Source organism: Botryllus schlosseri, chromosome 5 (assembly GCF_051294905.1).
Source record: "Botryllus schlosseri isolate E-star chromosome 5, Bs_hap1, whole genome shotgun sequence".
NCBI classification, from domain to species: Eukaryota; Metazoa; Chordata; class Ascidiacea; order Stolidobranchia; family Styelidae; genus Botryllus; species Botryllus schlosseri.
The window spans coordinates 27750033-27770699 of record NC_137240.1 but is presented as its reverse complement, the minus strand read 5'-3'; the positions used below and the strand labels follow the sequence as shown (position 1 = coordinate 27770699).

The following is a 20667-nucleotide window of genomic DNA, read 5'->3' as shown; positions in this document are numbered from 1 at the left end:
AATCCGTTTTTTAAACCAACCATTCAGTATGTTTCGTGGCTGCCTTGTTTTTTTTTTTAACAAATGAAACGTCTCGCCTAAAGGTATTGATGAAATTAGAAGCATCTGACTAAGACAGTAGTTTTTCCTAAAAAAATGTCGATGTAGCCTATAGGAAAAGGTAATCCGTAACAAAAAATATTGATTCACTAGTACAAGTTGACAAACCTATACTTTGGAAAAGTATAAGTACTTCGTTACTGGTCAACTCTCGTTATTGAAATATCTCTCTGTGGGTAGTTAGTGGCTTCCAATGGTATGATACATCTCCATACATCCAAGTCATTTTAAAAGTTTGCGAAAACACTCTCATAGGTTCACACTGCACAGTTTATCCTTAGTTTCCTGTACATAACACCGCGCGTTATTTCATTCAGGGCGTCTTCCTATTTCTACTGTATTGCGTGAAACGATCTGATGTTAGAGTCTTGTGGACGACCAAATTATTACGCTGTTTTCGGGGAGAAACATACGAAGTCGCTGACAAGCAGTCGAAATTGCCCACGGCTGTGACTTCGAATGGTATCGTATAGTATATGATTTACACTTTTCGAAACCCGCGTAATCTGCGCAAGTTTTGAACATGACTGATCCAATATTTCGCACAGGATAAGACTTTGCCTACTCTTTTCTTAGAAACTTCTATTCTTCAAAGCAAGAAGTTGGACACTATAGAGATGTCGCCCTCAACTGCGGGCAACCATGAAAGCGTCTCGTGATATCTGACTTGCAGTGTGGAAGGGAAATTTGTCATGTTTGATATGATTCAATTGCTTTTAAGTTGACACAGCAATAATGAGTTCTCACTTGATTGAAACCTTTAATACTTTTTTTAATTGATCCTACATCAAGCTCTCCGATCATGACGGATAGCCGCATATATTCATGCACATGAACATATATATATCCTCAAGATGACCGGACCACGACTGACCTATCGATCTCGCCTTCTGTGACATGTCACCCCATTTTGTCGCTTGCTTTTTTCTATATACTATCGTCTTTACTTTTTATTCAGTGTGCATGCCTCATTGCCTCCTCTCTACATCGCCTATAGGCCAAAGTGGGTGTCTGATTCCATAGACTACTCCAAGTCGCTTCGACACCTTCCTATCTTTTCATTGTATCGCATGTTGGTGGTGTATTGAACTGATAAAATTGCTATTCAACCAATGATGATATATACAGCACAGGCCCAACACGTTCATAAGTTTTCAAGTCTTTCTCTGCATATCCCCTGGTCTACGTACAACACTAACCAGAGAATAGCGTATTTGATTTATGTTTTTTGTGTGCCGTGTCTTTTGATTTCTTGATAACTACAGTCAACTCTGCTTCATTCGTACAGCAAATAACCCGGACAATTTCTTTATTCTTTCACAACTAAAAACTGCGTTTAATTTGGATAATTAACCGCTTAACTTGGGACACAGGTTCACAATTTTCAATCGGTAGGTTATGACGCAATGAAACAGTAGTTCCCAACCGGTGGGGAATTCGTCACTGGTGGGGAATTCAATGGTTTCTGGTGGGGAATAGACGCATTTGTTACACATTATATAGAGGATAGGCTAGGTGTTTACGGAGAGACATGCGTGATTACCGTTACAAGTTAACTGCTCTGGAATGTATGTATCGGAAATTATATTGCGTGTTGTTCGCAAAGACTCATTTTCGCAAAAGAACCAAAGAATTCGCATTGATTGTGAGGCAAACAGTGGTGTTTTTCTTGTATTCTCTTTCGTTGAAATTGTTCATTTGTTGAATATCATCTGCTTTCTTTACACTTTTTCAATAATCCCTGCTAAACGTCTGGCCAAATGCTATGGAGGGGCATTTATAAAGAGCATGTAGGAGTTTTTGGTATAGTGGGGAATGAAGACTCGGAATACATCTGAAGTTGGAATGAAGACAAAAAGGTTGGGAACCACTGCAATAAAAAGTACTTCGTTCATTTTAACACAAAATGAAGAACTGCAACGAAACGAAGACGATCCATAGCTTTTAATTTATTTTTTCTTTTAATTCCTTGTTCATAGTTCAGTACAGTATTTGAAGAATTACTATACTATTTTAACCGAATATGTGTGTGCTACTCAGTAATATAGTATGTCGTTTTGTTAAGTCATTTGGCATCGAAATACTGTACAATGCAATAAACCTGAAATCCTAATTTTTATGAAATTAGTTCCAATTATATATTGCAGTATAGCGCAGCTGCAATTCATTTATTACACAACAGCACAGTATTTTCAATGCGTTGACCGTTTTGCGCGTGACCATGACACGAACAGTTGATTAAGACAGAGCCCCTTTTCAGCTTAATTCGGCTAAAAGCGAGCGGAGTCAAAATTAAGCGGAGTCGACTGAGTCTCAAAAACTTTTATGTCAGGTTCCCACTTTGCAGGAATGCAAATTGGTCAATAACCATGAATCAACAGAGCGATAGTAAAGCACATATACACACATACTGGTACGGTAGGCCTATCCGCCCATAGTTCGTGATATCGTATCTTGTGCATTTTCCTGATCATTTTTCTCAATTCGTACCGTGAATTGAACACATCGTATCCCATTGCTGATATTCGCAGTGATGTGACTGACCTCCAGTTGGCTCGCCATAGGCCGCTATGAATTGCAGACTGCCCACTAAAGTATGAATGTATGTTCCTGGCGTTATTTTTCCGCCTTCGCAATTACGTTGTTATTTGTAATGATGGCGTTTCGAAGGAATGGAATGAAGTGACGGCGTCACAAATTTGTGGGCGAGAGGATGCGATCTACCGGAAAGAAAAATGAATGGTATTTGCTTTAATGAAGCAGCAATTAAACAGCTGAGATCTACGTTTATCCACTTTTGTCACGAGTATATCTTGGACTGATTGAATTAAAATTTTAATGATGCATATAATTTCTTTTCAGCCGTTGACGGAAGATTGGGAATGTATTAAAATCAATAGTATTTCTTAAGAGGCCAATGAAACTCTATGAAACTGTTCCAGTTTCATATTGCTGGTACGGAACATTATTATTGCTTCTAATACAACTGTCATTCAAAAATCACTAGTTTTCTGGAACTTTTCGTGGGACGCTTAACCGGCACAATTTCAAACAGAAATTAACTTTAAGTGTTGCACTTATTCATAAAAGTTGTACTAAAATTACACACATATTCTAAAAAATTATTGATGATAAGATGCACAAGAAAATATGGTAAATAAATTGACAAGTCAAGACTCTACTGGCCATATGGCACTAAGTGACATCGCAAACGTTCATGTGGATAAAATGTTCAAAACTGAAATTGGACGCGGTTACCTTCTTTATTCAAGGACATTATATTCGTTACAGGAAAAATGATTGTGGAAATGCAAATTATAAAAACGCCATCTCTTCATTCAGAGTTGGTGTGAATGAAAGAAAAATTGGATGAAAATAAAGGCAAGTTTCTTATTACCGAGCACTGATATATATGAAAAACTGACTTTAGTTTTTTTTATTGCCTGGATTTCAGGCTGGTCAGTGTCAGTGATCGATTACGCAGAATTTGACTGTGAATCACCTTTAACTTTGCATGATTCGCTAGTTGTGTTGTCAATTTACATCAAAGATAAACTGGATATGTCAAATTGAATGGTGATTCCTAAATTGAAAGGCTTTGGTATGATTCAGCTCTTAACACCCTTTGGATAGACCAGTGATGGATACGACTGATACATCAATGAAACTGTATTATTGAACGCCAAATCAGGAAATGATGGCACTGCTATCAATGCTATTCAGAGGAAAGTGCACTGATCAGAAATAAATCTTTTGACATGGTGTTTCATTCTCGCCAGGCCTATACAGCTACATTATGTCTGGATTCAAGCAATACATAATACTGTCGTAACACCCATTTCTACATCATAGTGCGGAGCATGGACCGGAGCCGGATTGGATATCCGGCCGGATTTTTACAATTTTGGCTGGACCGGATCGGAGCCGGATCAGTACTTTCTCTGTTACGGCCGGAGCCGGATCGGGGCCGGATCACTACTTTTTTGATTCGGCCAGAATCTTTATGGATAAGCATGACTTTTATAACTATATAACTACCAACCAATCACACGTAAGTAACCTCCAAGCCAGTGTGAACATAAACGAGGCATATTTATCAATTCACGGAACCTCCGTACCGAGTAGGGCCGGATTTCTGGCCGGACTTTTTCATTTTTGGCCGGACCGGATTGGAGCCGGATCAGTACTTTTCCTGATACGGCCGGAGCCGGACCAGAGAATTGAACAACCGGATCGGAGCCGGACCAGAGAATTTGTCGATCCGCTCCGCACTAGCCCGTCAGAAATCCATCCGACAGCCACTAAGTAGCACAATAGACGCTTGGCTGATTACATAGACAAGATCACTAATTTGCGACACTATTTTCCTCGAAGTTTTTATGTGACTTTAATTATACACAAACGGCCGTGTGAATTTGCCGAAATATTTAAATGCGACTCAATTGTCAGAATGATGTGATAAAAACTCGTCATTTGGCAACAATTACGTATACGTTCGGCAATTTTCCGTCGATAAGAATGGAAATTTTCTGATTTCAAATTCCTTGTCGCGCTGTTATGAGGGCAATCAAGCCTCAGATGAGTCACGAATCACAATATCCTGCGGCTCATGTTCGAATCGGTAATATAGCACGCGTAAAATTCAGCAGTTCTTGACTTATAAAATCATATACCTAATCTTTAAATGTTTTACATCGTCAAGTTTTAAATTACGCATGGTCAAGTGGTGAAATTGAAGTATATATGAAAGCATCTCTATTGTACTATGATATGAATTACTTGGTGCTTGCGTAATATATTTAAATGCCTAGATCAAATTTACAGCGTATGGTTTCAGGTGTTGTATAACTCCTTCCAAATCCAAATTCTATGCTGGTTCCACTGCATATCCTATCAACGAAGTTGAATTGTGAAATGTATTGTGGTACGCTCCAGAATTAGAATACCGCTTCCATCTATATCGCAGCATATCATTTATTCATACTGTATAAATAGATTCAGTCGAAAACATTGGTTCAGCCATTACGGAGAATGACACGGCCCAAGTTTCAAACCATGCCCGGTTAAATATAGATCAAGGCTTCAGACGAGCAGAAGACGCTTTTAGCAAATCGGTATTGGTTAGGTAATTGCTCACGGAGCAGTGGTTAGCGACAGTTTAATTTGGCGGAGTCGCTATTGTTCGATATGAAAAAAGCAACGACAGCAGATCTTGTGTGGATGTTTGTGTTGTATCGCAGAAAACGCTTTGAATTGGAATTGACACCACGGTTGTGACGTATCTGGTGATCGGCATGCATAGATTTAGAATGACGTAAGCGTTAAAACGCGATCTCTCCTGGCAATTCACTCAGCGTAATTTCTGTCTGTAAGTGAAATAATAACGGAGTGCGGCAGAGTCGTTTCTTCCGCTCGGTGTGCTTTTTTCTCGTTTCGCCGCCTAATAATGCTTTCGTTTTCTGCGTCTTGTAACAAACAAGAGTCAGCTTTCGGCGGAAACTGCGCATTTCATTCAGGAATGACTTTGTGAAAGGCAGGATGTCGGAACTTATATGTTTGTAGAAACGTGCTATCGCAATAGGATTCCGGATAGTATAGGGCCAGAAAAAAACCACGAAACAGGATAAATGAGTCACATGTAGACTAAACGTTCCGGATAACGCCTAAGAACTAACGTGTCATTGTCGAAATTGGATTAAATCGTTAATGGAAATCTAGTGATAGATGAATATTACTCTAGTATCCGCAAAAGTGTGGATGGATTTGTACAAGGTAGGTATACCTATATATAGTTTAGGGTTACCATATTTCTGAAATCTCAAAAGAGGACACTTTTTGAAAATTTTGAGACTTTGACTTTTCACCGATTAGGCAGTTGCTTGACTAAAAAAAGGTCAACTCTCCAGCTAAACTCCCTAAATAACGTATCTCTAAGAATTTTTTCGTTGGTTGACTAAAAAGGTCATTTTCTGGCTCAAGTCCCGAAAAGCCCGCCGGACCGTCACTTGAGCGATGATTTACTATATCTCAGTCCAATTTCCACGTGCACTTCACAAAAATTTAAAACAAGAGGACAAATTCTCAAAAAAGAGGACAAAAGGGCGTCCCCCGAAGACACTTTAAAAATAGTCAAAGACGAGGGCAGATCCTCTTAAAAGAGGACGTATGGTAACCCTAGTATGCGGGATTTATACGACCCTAAGTCCTTATGTTATACTCAGACACGTCCAGCCGAGGTGTCGAATTCAGCTACGTTGATTGCAGAAGTGCAGGTATTCTGCGATCACGATGCCTCTACTGACCGTTTGGTGAAAAATTTGTTTTAGCATGATTTGTATGTTGTCTAATGCTCTATTGGACGATGCTGTATGTGACCCTGACTTGTTGAGTAATAAATTTCGTAAATGGCAGCCAAGTGCTGATTGTGGCAAGGATATGCCTCTTAGGAAATTGTAAGCAGATGGCGTCGAGTTACTGTCTGATGCCGATGAAAACCATATTCAATAACGCAAGACCGAGAGGGCATATTACGCTGAGAACAGCGCATTAAACTACAGAAAACAGCATGGGAAACGAAAAGCAATTCATTTTAACGTGGACAAGGCATTTACATATCCAAGTATCAGTTCTCCATACGATTACGACGAAGAGTCTGGCATGCCATGTCCCGCAGATAAATATGTTCAAATGATACCGGATAGTTATGATTCGGTCGAGAGTTTATCCTTTTTAGACATCAGCCCTACTGCAAGATTGATGTTAATCTTGGATGTACTATGAGATAAGGGAAAGCTATACTTTATTAGAATGTTATGTGTTATTTGTGCAGAAGAAATTTTAGTTGTACTCGTAATAGTATACCTTCCAAGCAAAGTCTCCAGATCGGTAAAACAATTCTCCATATCGGTACAAATAAGGTGAGTCTGATTTCCAAAACAACTTACTCAGTCGTTTCAAAAAGTCAATTTCACGGGAATGACTGCATCAATTGTTCGTGGAATGTTTATACGTCATGTGCTGCGGTAACCAACTTTTGTTGTCGTTTTGTGAAAATATGGCATAGGCTATTACGATGTTAAATAATTCCCGAAGTCTTCGAAATCATTGTTCCTATCTTGATGTTAATGTAATAGGATCATTTTGCTGTCGGTCACGAGATCAGAGGAAAACATGCCGTATTTTTATTCTCAGCAATTCGGTTAAGAAAATATCAACGCCTCACCATAATTATTTACGGAGGGCCTTCATTTTAGACTATATTTTCCTAGATAAAATTATAGCTGATTTTGATTATGCGTTGCTCGGGAATGTGTTCGACGAAATCGCTGACTTCGCTAGCCCTGACACATGGGTGTTATGTTAACCATAGAAATATTATATGTGTGAATATAGCACTCAATCAGAATTGTATAATTGACACGATCTATTGGCAGTGTATTTGTTTGAATTTACACATATAGAAACGTCCCTCCTCTATCGCAGTACGGATGTGGTTGCTCTTATTATTGCTACATGTTTTATTGCATACAACATTCGAATTTTGATATCAATCGTCTCATGCGCAAGTAATGACATAAAAAGCTGGAGACATTCATTTGGAACCGGAATTTTTACAAAATCCCAGGTAGCTGCGCCGCATTAACGTTATATTACACGAGAGATGTCTATTCCTATGCACGAATATATGTCAGATATATTATATAGCGCGTGTGTTTTCTTAGTAGTGCGAATTTCAAGGCGCCATATATTTCAACGAATCGGCCCAGTGTAAAGTACTACTGATTGAGCTCTACCAAACGGGGCGCCAGAGGCAATTCTGATTTTAATTAATACATCGTGACGCGTCTACCTGAAGGGGATCACAGAACAGAGCGTTTTTGTCCGAATGATGTTATGTTCGCATCATGCCGATTACACCTTCAATAATCTTCTTACACGGGAGACCTGTCGTCTTTCCACCAACGTCACTCGATATCAGAGCGTTTTCTGTCTTTGCGGTCTTTGACTCAATACGAAATCTCATGACATAGGATGAAGATCGAATGCCTGATACTGCTCGTGATTGTATCTGTCTCGACGGCGATGGAATTCAACGAAACGACTACTGCGATAGCGCATACCACGATACCTGTCGTCACGAAAAACAAGCGAATCATAAAAGAATTCAATTATACTGATCCTGAAACACTGCAAAGTATGTTATAGACCGTCCTGTCGATTAATTATTACACTGGTACTTATGGAAAATTCGTGATCATATGTTGTATTGCGGAGGTATACTTACACTATGTACACTGTACAGTACGCAAAAGAAATTAAGCATACGACATACGATAGCCTACAACTTGTATAAAGGTAATGCCAAGGAGAAAAATATCCCGATAGATATAGTTGTTATTGCGATATATGATCTGCGGCCACTAAATCGCTAGCGTTAAAATTTGATGATATAGTATTAAACACCTTCGCACTTGACAGTTGAGATATTAGGTATAGTCGATTCAATACGTCTCGAAACTACAGGCCTTTATATATATTGGTGATTCACTTCCAATTCAATCGAGTATCTTCTTTACCGTCGTTCTATAATAGAATCTAGTTTTTGTCCAACAATAATATCAGAAGCATTGGATATATAATATTCATATCGAGCAAAAACTTGTTTCGTCAAGATTTTTGGTTTTCAAATGACTTCAACTTCCCCCCGTTTGTGTTCTGTAGCCGTAACGCTGTAACGCTTGTACTTAGAGCAAACTTTGTTTTAGTGGAAAATATCTGAAAAAACCACATGTCCTGCCGCTAGCGTTAATCTCGATATTTGATCTTGAAGCACAGATTGTTCCAAAGACAACGGTGCTCGATTCGTTTGACTTCCTGAATATGATGGTTTTATTGGGCGTTGCATTATTTTGAACTAAATTGTGTTGCCGTATCGTATTATCTCGCTAGGCGTTGGCCAAAGTAGACCGCTAACGACGGATTTGTCAATCACATTTGAAACAGTGTCACGAACACACGTTAACGCAATGGGGCAAATGCTTGTTGATGCAGGTGTTAGATACAATTCCATTTTTGTTCTTAAATTACTTCCTTCGACTGAATCTCTTCGCTTAAATAAAGGTTTGGACTATGAAATCGCTATAATTATATTTCTTTCGCCAGTGACCACTGTATCAGTGGCGCTTCGCAACGGCCCGTAATGTTTAATTGGTACATCACAGCTCACAATTAAATACAGTTTTCATTCCTTTGTCTATTCGACAGTGAGAGAATATTAAATATATCGGCCGCTCCGTTCATCACGATCCTATATCTTGCTGTATCAAATGAGTTGTCTCGAAACTTCTAGTCATCAATTTTGGCGATGTTCATCGCTAGGATGAAATTTCGACATACCCGAGGCAATCACCGATATAAATAAACGTAGAGCTGTGTCGTCACTGAAAATCAGATAGTGAAATAACAGGGGACATTTCCACATATAATATATGGGGAAAGGGCCTGTCTTCACAGCACGACTACGATAACACTCATTTCTGATCTCAACATGTAATCATTATGTATCTGTCAGTGAATACTTTGTTGGAAGATTATAATCTTAATTTGACTGGCGAGTTTGAAGGGGCCAACAAATGATTCGTATAGTTTTTCGTGCTCCAACAAAGAGACCATTCATTCACTGAGCGATAAGGCGCTAAATACGTATACACATTTTTGAAGGTTACATCTGTACTGCCTGTTGCATTTTTATTTTGTTAAAGTCTTCTATATATCACACAAGAAATGCTGAACTATATGTATATTATTCGGATAATGGAAATCCAAGGTTATCGCACTCGTGGGCGGTAAGCGCGAACCCTGGAAAATTCGTACTCCGCAAACAAACCTTGATATATTTCTCACTGTGAGCCTAAAGGAAAATCATCAAACATTTGAATCAATTATCACATTTTTCATATTTTTATTGAGTCAGCATGATAACGAATCCACCAACCTATGTCCACATACTAACTCAAATATTTATATAGTTATTTCCAGTCAGTAACGTCATATATGGTTTGTCGTAGAAGGGCTGTCATAGATTCGCACATTTGTTATACAGCTTAACCGCATATAGGCCTCCACAATCTTATCCAAAACGAATTTTTTCCATTTCACATTCGGTGCCGCATAGTGCTTTATATTCGATAATTAACTAATGTGGCTATTATTCTTAGTGCTGTTCATGTTGTTTATCAACTACTATGGTCAATTTCAGCAGGCCGATATTCGTTATTTTTGATTCCGTAACTGTCGTCTTGTAGCACGGCCCACTTCTAGGCTTTTTGTGACACAGCACTTGCGCGGATGATATGACGAGGAGGAGCCTCGATAAACCTCCAACACTTAGGTAGGGATGTAGATAGATTATTGTTTATGGAGATATGGAGTTTGCGAAGGTAGATTATTTTTGTAGCGTGGCTCATGTATTAAACTTCTCTTATATCGTATTGTTAGCCTGCTCAATGATGGTTCGGAAGTTTCCTGGCGGATATCTGCGAGGTGTCAAATATCCTTACACAATTACCGTCAACGGAACTATGAGTCTAAAAGAGTGTCACGCGAGATGTTGCTTTGAGGAAAGGTACGTAAATACCGGTTATCTATTGTAGATATTTTTCACATTCACAATAATATCTGAACTATTAATACCGGCTGGGATATCATCACAATAAAGCAGTTGGCATATTTCATTTGAGTCAAACCCGTTCTAATTTTGATCAAACTCGATCCGGTGCGGTTTACCTCTCATTAAACGACATTCTCGGGTCTAATTCCTTGTCGTGTATGTGTGCTGGTACATTATTGCATGCATTGATTGGCAATATAAATGAATGCAAAGATAGTGTTGTTGATTCTGCTGAATTGACTTTGTGTTCCCGTGTGTATGTGTTTGTATATGAAAACTTCGATAGGAACCAACATTGTAAACATTGCATCCGGACTCATAAGGTATTTTAGTGTTGGAATCAGATCTAAAAACTCTATCAACAACCTGCGTGAGCGAATTTATGCGGACGGTTCAGAAATACTATTAAATGATAAAGGGCCGAATTAAGTGATAACTACAAATATTGCCAGTTGAAATTCGATTCCAAGACAATTTTTAAATACGAATCGCCACGTACATGCGTTTTTATAAAACACACGACTGTATTTTCTCTCGTGCCCCACTGGTTATTCAGACTTGATCTTCACACATAACTGGATGATTACTAGAGCAAGTTTTTTCAACTTTTGCAACTTTTTTTTACAGCTTCCGGCAGCTTCCTAAATACTCGTAAGATATGTAGAATGCTGTTTTAAGCTGTTTGAAGAACTCTTATCGTGCAACTTTTTGCAACTTTTGTCCATATTTTTCATGCAACTTTTTCGATTTTTCATGAAAGTATTTTCGATTTTGGTGAAATACATGGCCAAATTCGACTGAAACACTGTAAATCAGCACAGAAGTAACGCTTTTACGGGTATTTCGGGAGCTGAGCCGGAAAATTGACCTTTTTTTAGTCAACCGAGCAAAATGTGGTCAAAATGCAACTTCTTCTACTTTTTTCGAAAATAAATGAATAAATGCAACTTTCCACGGATTTAACTGCAACAAAAACTTGCCCTAGTGATTACCCTTTCCTTCATACCATTTTAGATTCGAATGTAAATCCTACAGCTACTTTGTATCACTTAAACAATGTTTCCTGATGAATGTGACCAAGAACTACGAAAAGGCCGAGTTGATTTACTATGCTGACTGGATTCATTTCCAAGTAATGACTGAAGAGGGTAAGTAATATCAGATATCCTGATTGCATTGTAAATGTGTGGTTCAGTTGAGCGAACGCCATATAGATGATTTAGGATATCTGCAATAGGCTTTTCTTGCGAATAATAGCCAGGAAATCCGACTGACATCTCATCATATCATTCCGGAGCAAAGCAAGATTTCCTTTCCTCTTTAATGTATATTATATACATCAAGACGTAATCGCCGAAGACCCGCCGTAAATTTAACGGGCCGGATAAGTGTCAACCTTGAAAGGATTTGTAGGTTATCGATCCATACAGAAGTGATATCAGTTCTACTTTTCGGGGTACTCGAACGGTTATGCTTGTTAAGTATTCCAACATAAGAGTTTTTGAAATTAATGCAAGCCCTGTATAATTCAGAAAAAAGATTTTCATTTGTGGTGTCACTAATATTTATGCGTTATAGCCGCAAAGTTGTACTTTTTAACTGTGAAAAATTGCACCAATCAGCGACCAGCAAAATCGCGATGTCCTGTCTCAACAATTGAAGTTGTTCAATAACTTTCATTCCTTTCGATTTCGAGAGCGTCGTTTCTAGTTTGATATGTCACGATAATCGCTGCTTCTGATCACTATTAAGTAGAAATTAATAGCCTATCCCGCAGTCATTAATTCACTCCCATAGTCCAATCAACTAACGCGACAAAAATGACACGCATCGCCATCTCGCAGATTTCTTAACGACAAGCAGCCCCGAAGAAGAAACAACGATAATCGACGAGGTGACCACAGAAGAGCTTGATATCAACTCCACCATACCGACAACAGTAGCAACTTCGAAATCTCTCGGAGGTAAGGAAACAACGACGTTATCGGAAGACGGCACTACCGAAAAATATGTTACTGGGGATTATGAGAGCACAGCCGCATCTGAGGAAACTACAACGTTCGTCGAGACTAAAAGTACAGGTAGCAGATTCACGCGGTGAACCACCTTCTTCGCGTCAACGATGTTGGCCACTATTTTCCTCCTCCATCGCATCGCACTGAATGCGTGATAACATTATCAACGAAGCCGAGTATTTCGGTTGAATGTTATCATTTCCTCAGACTATGCCGACGATCGTTGTGATTTGTCGCTCTCGTGGAGCTTTAGAGATAGAAGGGAATGAATTTGTTGGGATGTTCTTCTTCTGTCTAAATCGCCCAATTATCGCCATTAAAGGAGTTTTTGTTGGTTTGCGAAACGGAACCGAACTACATGTCCAATGGCTATTATGCAAGAACCGGAAACACACTGATCATGATCGAGCGTTGGCCTAGTCAACGATGAGTTCCACTAATACAATATTTACAGACAGTAGGAAGGCTACATCACGATAGTGGAAGTGACTTTTTGTCATGTTACTGTTGCGTCGTATTTTAGGTTGGGCATGTGGAGTATAGACTACATTGAAACATGATATGAATTGCATATCCGCGCTCCGTATACGTTGCTTAACAAACACCTGCACAAACTCGGCTTACGCGAAAGTGGACTCTGTGCGGAATGTGGTGTGCCGGAAACGGTGGACCATTTCGCGCTATTCTGTAATAAATATTCCGTAGAACGGACCCATCTGAACAGAGACGCACAAAAGTATCGAACACCTTAAACAGTTTTTTCTCTCATAGTTAATCAGAGAACGATTCAACCGTTAATCGATTATGTTATATTGACCGGAAGAGACATATAGCAAGTGATTTAAGGAATAAGCAGTAAACACGGTTCTGGTGCACAAAGCCTTAGCAGCTAAACACCACTCATCACAAATACCCACTCACCCACGGAAGAGATGCGATGGCATCTTCTGTATCGGGCGTAATGAGCGCATGCTCCTCGTCACGTATTAGATGACTCGAAACTCTTAGCGAAGCCCACAATTATAATCAAGCAGATGAGTTAGCAAAGGCGGCAAGTTCGCCCAGTGACTGCTTTTCGCTTTGTTCTCATTCTCCTAACTGATAGCATCTTCAAAGATAGATTTCCTAATTGTAAATTCTATTACAGAGAATAATGTGGAACTTGGACCAAACGACGGTACATTTGACGGCGACGAAGGTAGGTCTTATATTCATGTTATTGACACATATTCAACTCCCCATAACATACAAAACGAGACGACTCCAGAAATGGATAGGCCTGAAGCTTGAATAATCTTGACCTTCGCGCACTGCAAAGGGTACAGCCAACGAGACCATGCGATGACATAATTTAGGCATATGCTGTTCCTCACATTTTATTATAAAGCAATCTAAATGCGGATCATGTTGGAGCAAAACCCAATTCGTATAATATAGGCTGTGCAAGAACATGTGTTAACGGCATACTATTCGCATAATTGGTATCAAGTCGCCGCTATTCAATTTGCCTGAATTGAAATTAAAAATAAGAAGACACAACAAACTATTAGGCTATCTCACACACTGACCCATGTAGAGCCCACCATCACGAAATAAAAATGATGCACATGCTTTGCAACTGTTATCATTAAATACATCGGAGCAATACGCTAATTATGATTATGAAATCTTTCATGACAAAATTGGTATTGACAGATCCGTCGGCTGGTAAGATTGTGTCATGCCCACTCGGTTGCTCTGGACACGGCAAGTGTGAAACTTCTGTCGTGAACGACGATGGGGACCAAACCGTACAGACTGAATGTCGTTGCGAGGAAGGGTACGAGGGCGAAGGTTGTGAAAGAGACGTCGAAGAGAAAGGTATGGAGAGCGAGATATAAAGTCTGTTAGTGGTCCAAAACGAGGCAGCATACTGTTTACTGAACTGCGTTTCAGTACGCTGTTGTTTAGGCCTACCATATGCCCTGTTTTAGAATAATATGTTCTCTTTTCCTCAAGAAACGTGGACGCTAAAAATGCTCAATTTTTTCGCATTTCGAGTACGATGCTTATAGTCTACCTTACCAAATAACGTTGTATTTATTTCCAAAAGAAAAATACAGAATGCAAGCGCATGCTGAATAGTTGGTAAAAGTTTTTACAACGAATTGCCCTACCAGCCCTACAGTTGATTGTTATTACAAACATTGTGCGACGCTCTCTGTAACTGTACCATATTGGCAAAAGTTAAGGGAACCGCAGCATATTCATGGACTCGATCAGAAAAATATATTTGATTTGTTGTTTTTATGCGGTTTGTAAATTTTGCTACGCATTGTTTTCGTAATGTTTGACTGACACTGCCATGGAAATGTAAACATCATCAAACTCAAACCTAATACATCTAATTTCGTTTTCCTTGCCGACAAAAATGCCCTCTTTTCGGGTACTTAAAATACGGTAGGCCTACTTTCAGTAACCTATTTAATTTAACTACATTTATAACGTCTGCAACATGTGATTTCAACATTCTGGAACTATATGTTAAATTTATGATTATTAGTGATGATGATTTATATAAAATGACTAAATAATACTCTATTCGCATGTCCACTGGGAAAGTTCTCTTATATGACCTCAATGCAGAGATCTTTGATCCTAGATTCTTCCATTTCTAGGTTTCAAGGAATTCTGTCTACACTTTCATGCTCGCCGTTTCCTCGAACAAGTTTTCAACCTTGTGTTTGTTGTTTTCAGTGATCGTTGATGTTTTCCAACCTTGGATGATAGCGGTTATCGTAATTGGAATACTGATCTTGATTCTGATCGTTATCGCGTGCGTACTGTGGAGGTTGTACAAACAAAAGGGCGAGTATAGAGTCGTTGACTACATCAGAAGATGGACAAGGCGAGACAAGAAAGTAATGGAGAAATAATTGACATTCGTGATTCGATTTTGATTCATAGTTGCGGCGATTGATAGACCGCGCAATCGGTAAAGTGTCCTCGGAGGACGCCCCTTTGTCCTCTTTTTTGAGATTTTGTCCTCTTTTTTGAAAATTCAGGTCAGAATTAGAGCAAATTGCGAGTGATATGCCGTAAATTGGTACAGAAGTGACGCTCCGGAGGGTATTTCGGAGCGAAAAACGCTATATTGAGCTCCAAGCGGAAAGATGATTTTTTTTTTAGTCATCCACCTAGCGATGCGGAGAAAAAAACGGTATTTTGAGATCTGAGCGCGTAGTGATAACCTTTTTTTTTTTTTTTTTTTTTTTTAGTCAACCGGTCACGAAGTGGGAAAAATTCACCGGTTTTTGAGAATTCTACTCCAGTTTCGCAAGTCTCCAATTTCTGAAAAAGTGTCCTCTTTTTAGATTTCCAAAATATGGTAAGCCTAAATTACCCGCTACCCTACTCAATATCAACCAAAGATCGGTGCTACTAGGCCAACTGCACCAGACACACACTGTGCAATGCGATACAGAAGACTGAATGCGGTCTGTGTGATGTGTGTACCATGTATGGTGTGTCGGTCTAACATCCTCCTCGTACTACTGGTATTAATGGCCCCCATACGCTATAAAGTAGGGTTTCCATATGTCCGGAATTTCGCGGACATGTCCGGAATTACACTGTTAAAACTGAAACTGTGTCCGGGAGGAAATTCTAAAATATGCCTAAATGTCCGGAATTTTGAAGGCTTAAAGTATGCCAAAACTTTCTCAGTAAATAAACATAAACAATGTTATTTTTAAGCAGATTCATGCTATTCGAAATTTTTCTTCGCGCCGCGCGCAATTTAGTGCGACGTGTGTAGATATTAATATGGGCACCAGGCACCGTCCTCACAAAAAAATGCAATCAAACATAAATAAAAATAACCATCATTTACTAAAACAAGTCTAATTCTAATCGCAATTATAAGATAACGGTATTCCTAGAATTGGTTAAGGACGTTTGGATGCTTAAGTCAACGACAGTTGTTTTAAACCTGGGGGTCGTTCGCCTTTCTTGCTGGGATCACGAAGATGTTGGACATTATCAGCTTCCTAAATAGGCCGTGAGTAAGTTTGGGCAAGCTGACCTTTTTAAGTAATCAGCCTATCAATTTTTGAGCTGAACCACGGATCATTTTCAAATTAATTGGAAATGAGGTCGCGACCACACACAGGTTGAAAGCCACCGGATGTGCAACCTGATGGTGCATTTTATAGTAATATATGGAAGAAGCAATGTGATATTATTCACAAAATTTAAAACCAGATGCATTTAGTAATCCCCCAAGCAGTTGCATCGATCACCCTATGGCAGGGGTCTACGGGCTACCATTTACTCCCACCGTTTACCCGTACCATATTGAATTTCCGCTTTGATATTCATAACACTGGGCAGGAATCACATTGCGGTAAGACTCCTACGAGAGTCTTCTAAATCAAAACATCTGATTTTAACTAGCTAAGCACTAAGACCTTTTAAGAAATCACGAATTACTTCGCACCATGTTTATATAAGTTATACAGCAACAGTCAACTCAAATTTTAAAATAAATCATGTCACACTTTAGACAGGACATCATGTTATCTGTTTCTATATCAGTCAGTGGCAGGCCTGATATTGCATGCAATCAACTAGTGCGCTGTACTGTAGTATGTAACTTGACACTTCAACTCTGAGTAAGTGTTCCCGATGTGTATTAGTGAGTTCTGTTCTGTATTTGTTTCTGATTAAGTTCATGTCCGCAAAGGCTGATTCACAACGATAAGTTGAACCAAATACGCTTGCAACCGTCATAGCTGCTGCGCATACACCACTGTACTTTTCCAAGTCAACAAGGCACCAAAAGTTTGCTGCAGCCTTGTGGGATTTGAGATGGAGGTCATTTTGCAGTGTTACAATTTCAATTTTAAACTGTTCAGCATTCAGACATAACAGATTTCAATATACCTGACAGCAGCATCGATTACGGAAAGTTAGAAATATGGTACTAAACTGCGTTGAGTGTAAGAGAAATGAGCTGTGTCAAAAGATGCAATACGTAATGGACATACACATATTGAAAATCTGCTAGTACGTCACCGCTATCTGTTACCGAATAGTAATGTTGTTTACTACTTTGGCATTGTCCTGGACCTCGAGCTACCATAACGGAACCCCACGCCATTTCAAGAAGACCGTGGATGGCATTCCGTCATGTCGATTGTATAGGCAGTGCGCCGTATCCTACGTCTTCGATATCTTGTGATTCTATTGTTGGTATACTACTAATTGTAATTGAGGAAATTTGATATCATCATTTTAAGTGTTAATTATGTATTGACATGTGTAAGCTACATGTCAATGTGATTTGAACAAGAATAGCTAAATCAATCAATCTATATATTTAAAAGCTCGCTGGTAATAATCTGACGAATATTGGTAGATGCTGCTATTCGATATATTTTTAAAACAGTCTCGCGGGCTACTCATCTGTTCCTGGCGGGCTACCTGGTGCCCGCGGGCACCACGTTGGTGACCCCTGCCCTATGGTGAGCCTAAGATCAGCGCTTTTCTGAGAGGAAGAGGGCTGAAAAAGTGATGTTTCCGACCTGGTTACAACACACAACCAGATAACCACACCGACCTAATACGGCTAAGAGTATTGCAGGGTTGCCAAACACACGACCGGCGGGCCGGATCCGTTCCGCCAGAAATCTGTTGTAGACCCAACCAATCACCAGAGCTCACATTAGAGATGGCTTTATTCAGAATCTATGTTCCACTCCACTCCTGTATAAAGTCGATGGGCGCAGCTTTGCTAGTGTGACGTCATATTTACTGACAATGTGTCCAATGCCCATATCTCATTTTAAACCCGGCTAGTAGGCGCTAAAGATAGCGTCCGGAATTTGAACCACAAAAATATGGCAACCATACTATAAAGTGGGCTACATATCGTCTCTTTCTCTGACGCCTGACCCGATATTTGAGATTATTCCTATTTTAAACTTATTTATCTCACTACGTTTTAGCCGGCGAAACCCGATAATCCTGACGAAATCGCCCACATGGACGGCTCCAACGATACATATCCCACTATCGGCAGAGGTAACAACGGATTTCACGAGGAATCCACAAGGACAGCTGTCTGAGGCTCCCGGGCACATCACAAGATTTTCCCTATATATTGTATTTATCACCGTTCTTATTACGATTGCAACACGGAGACATTCATGCCAAAGCGATTACATTTATACGGACACGTCATGGTCGCGTCTAACGAGAGCAGCAAGAAAAGTGCTGGCCCATTACCTTCTTGATATCTCATGGAGATTCGACCTGTATATTTTCCACATAGTGAATCTATGTTTTCTTGACAATCTGCATTGAGGTATTATGTTATTAATTCTGAAGATTGCATTAGCTGTAACGGTCATGTAGCTTGAAAACAATATGGTATTCGTTACAATATCATCCGGAATCTGCATTTTGTCGCCTAGTCGCCGCAATGTTGCACTCCTTCAACTACACACTGTCGAAGTACTTCATTGTTCATATGCCACATGTCCGCGACGGTGTCTGTTTCATTTATTTTTCTATAATGCCAATACTGTCTGAATTTTCATTGTTTCGATTGCTTCGTTACTGATGAATATAAGAGCAAAAAGTTTGCTGCAAGCACTGAAATAAAATACTCTGCTCTATACTATATATCTATGCATTCATTATGCATTGGTTTTCAGCGATTTTGCGCGGCGATTGAGGATGTGGATCTGTTGGTAACAAGCCTAACGATCGTTCTTGGTTCATGACCTATTTGGTAATAATCTGCCGGCTACAAGATCTGTCGAATTTATTGTGTGTTTGTTGCCCATATTAATCAATGAAGGAGAAATTCGATCGACTTATGCCCTTGCGTGATACATCTTGTTCCTCGATGAGCACCGAACTTGTAGAAATGAAATGTGACCTCAGCGAAGCCTTTTTGAAGACATACATCCTTCTTATTTAAAAATATCTCAGTCACGCATTAAAGTACACTCTAAATTGAATTCATCGATTGAGACACCAGATTGCGCATGAGATACACAATTTGGACAAACACATATAATTGGCCGAAATAATTCTTCTCAGATGTCCCAGAATGTGTGCATGTGCAGTTGTGCACACATCATCAGAAAAGGTCGTCCAATGTGTATGTCGGGGTCAGCTCATACGATAGCATCTGCCGCCGGCTGTAGTCAATATTGAAGTGTCTCACTTGAGTAGCCCCGAGTCATGCGAGAGATCGGAGGTTTGAGAGGGATTTTTTTGGGGGGGGGGGCGCTGGGTATGTAACTATTTATGACGTTACTAGTGACGTAACATGTCATCCAAAGGCAGGTTAAATAAGCGACAATGTCGTTAGCCAGGAAATTTAGCTCGCCGAGTGAGACGGCATCCGCATGGAGATACCACGTTGTCGGTTTGGCCTTCTCTGTAGAATGGGAAAGGAAATTGCAAAGTATCTGTCCGAATTATGCGCTATTTCTATATTTATCGGCTATAATGAACGGTAGAGAAGGCTTGACTGCTAGTTATCTCTGCTTATTAAGCACGCATATTTGGCGATGTGTATACTGCTTAACTGCTCAGGAGCCTGAAGGGAGTTAGAGTAGTGGTGAGCGTTGGCACCATCCAAGCAGGCGACGCGGGTTCGAATCCCGCCGTTGGAGGTTATTCTGGGATGCTCGTCCCCCGTGTCGTTCTTCTTAAGGCGACAAAAAATAAACGGAAAAATTCCGACAAAGAAAGAAAGAGAGCAATCGATTGCTTCTAAAAATGGACCGACGTCGAGGTCAGAATAACATCAAAGAATACTGTGACATCGGGCACTTCAGGCCGAGTTGGATGCCAGTTCATGAGACCCCAACTGGTTGTTGGTCGTTC

At 39.7% G+C, this 20667-nt stretch overlaps 2 protein-coding genes across 4 annotated transcripts in view; both read left to right on the top strand.

Moving 5' to 3' along the window:
• LOC145439898 (adhesion G-protein coupled receptor G5-like) overlaps positions 1 to 2223 on the top strand; it is a 45735-nt gene extending 43512 nt beyond the window's left edge. For both annotated transcript variants that reach the window (XM_080317562.1, XM_080317561.1), the window contains 2 exons: positions 417 to 561; positions 676 to 2223. In XM_080317562.1, coding sequence (XP_080173688.1) covers positions 417 to 561; positions 676 to 758 — 228 coding nt within the window. In that variant the 3' untranslated portion in view covers positions 759 to 2223. The remainder of the gene's footprint in view (positions 1 to 416; positions 562 to 675) is intronic.
• Positions 2224 to 6873: 4650 nt separating this feature from the next.
• Positions 6874 to 19449, top strand: LOC145439570 (uncharacterized). 2 transcript variants are annotated; one of them, XM_080317071.1, is made up of 9 exons: positions 6874 to 7016; positions 8130 to 8293; positions 10597 to 10723; positions 11783 to 11916; positions 12613 to 12732; positions 13931 to 13981; positions 14479 to 14643; positions 15520 to 15683; positions 18771 to 19449. In XM_080317071.1, the coding sequence occupies exons 1-9, from the start codon at positions 6907 to 6909 to the stop codon at positions 18888 to 18890; spliced, it is 1155 nt and encodes a 384-aa protein (XP_080173197.1). In that variant the 5' UTR covers positions 6874 to 6906; the 3' UTR covers positions 18891 to 19449. The 2 variants fall into 2 exon arrangements, with proteins under 2 accessions (XP_080173197.1, XP_080173196.1); XM_080317070.1 differs by having other exon boundaries at positions 12613 to 12849.
• Positions 19450 to 20667: the final 1218 nt, after the last annotated feature.

Coding starts and splice junctions, on each gene's coding strand:
- LOC145439570 (XM_080317070.1), top strand. CDS start 6,907: ATGTTATGTGTTATTTGTGCAGAAGAAATTTTAGTTGTACTCGTAATA. Junction 10,724..11,782: donor AGATGTTGCTTTGAGGAAAG/GTACGTAAATAC, acceptor ATACCATTTTAG/ATTCGAATGTAAATCCTACA. Junction 13,982..14,478: donor TACATTTGACGGCGACGAAG/GTAGGTCTTATA, acceptor TGGTATTGACAG/ATCCGTCGGCTGGTAAGATT.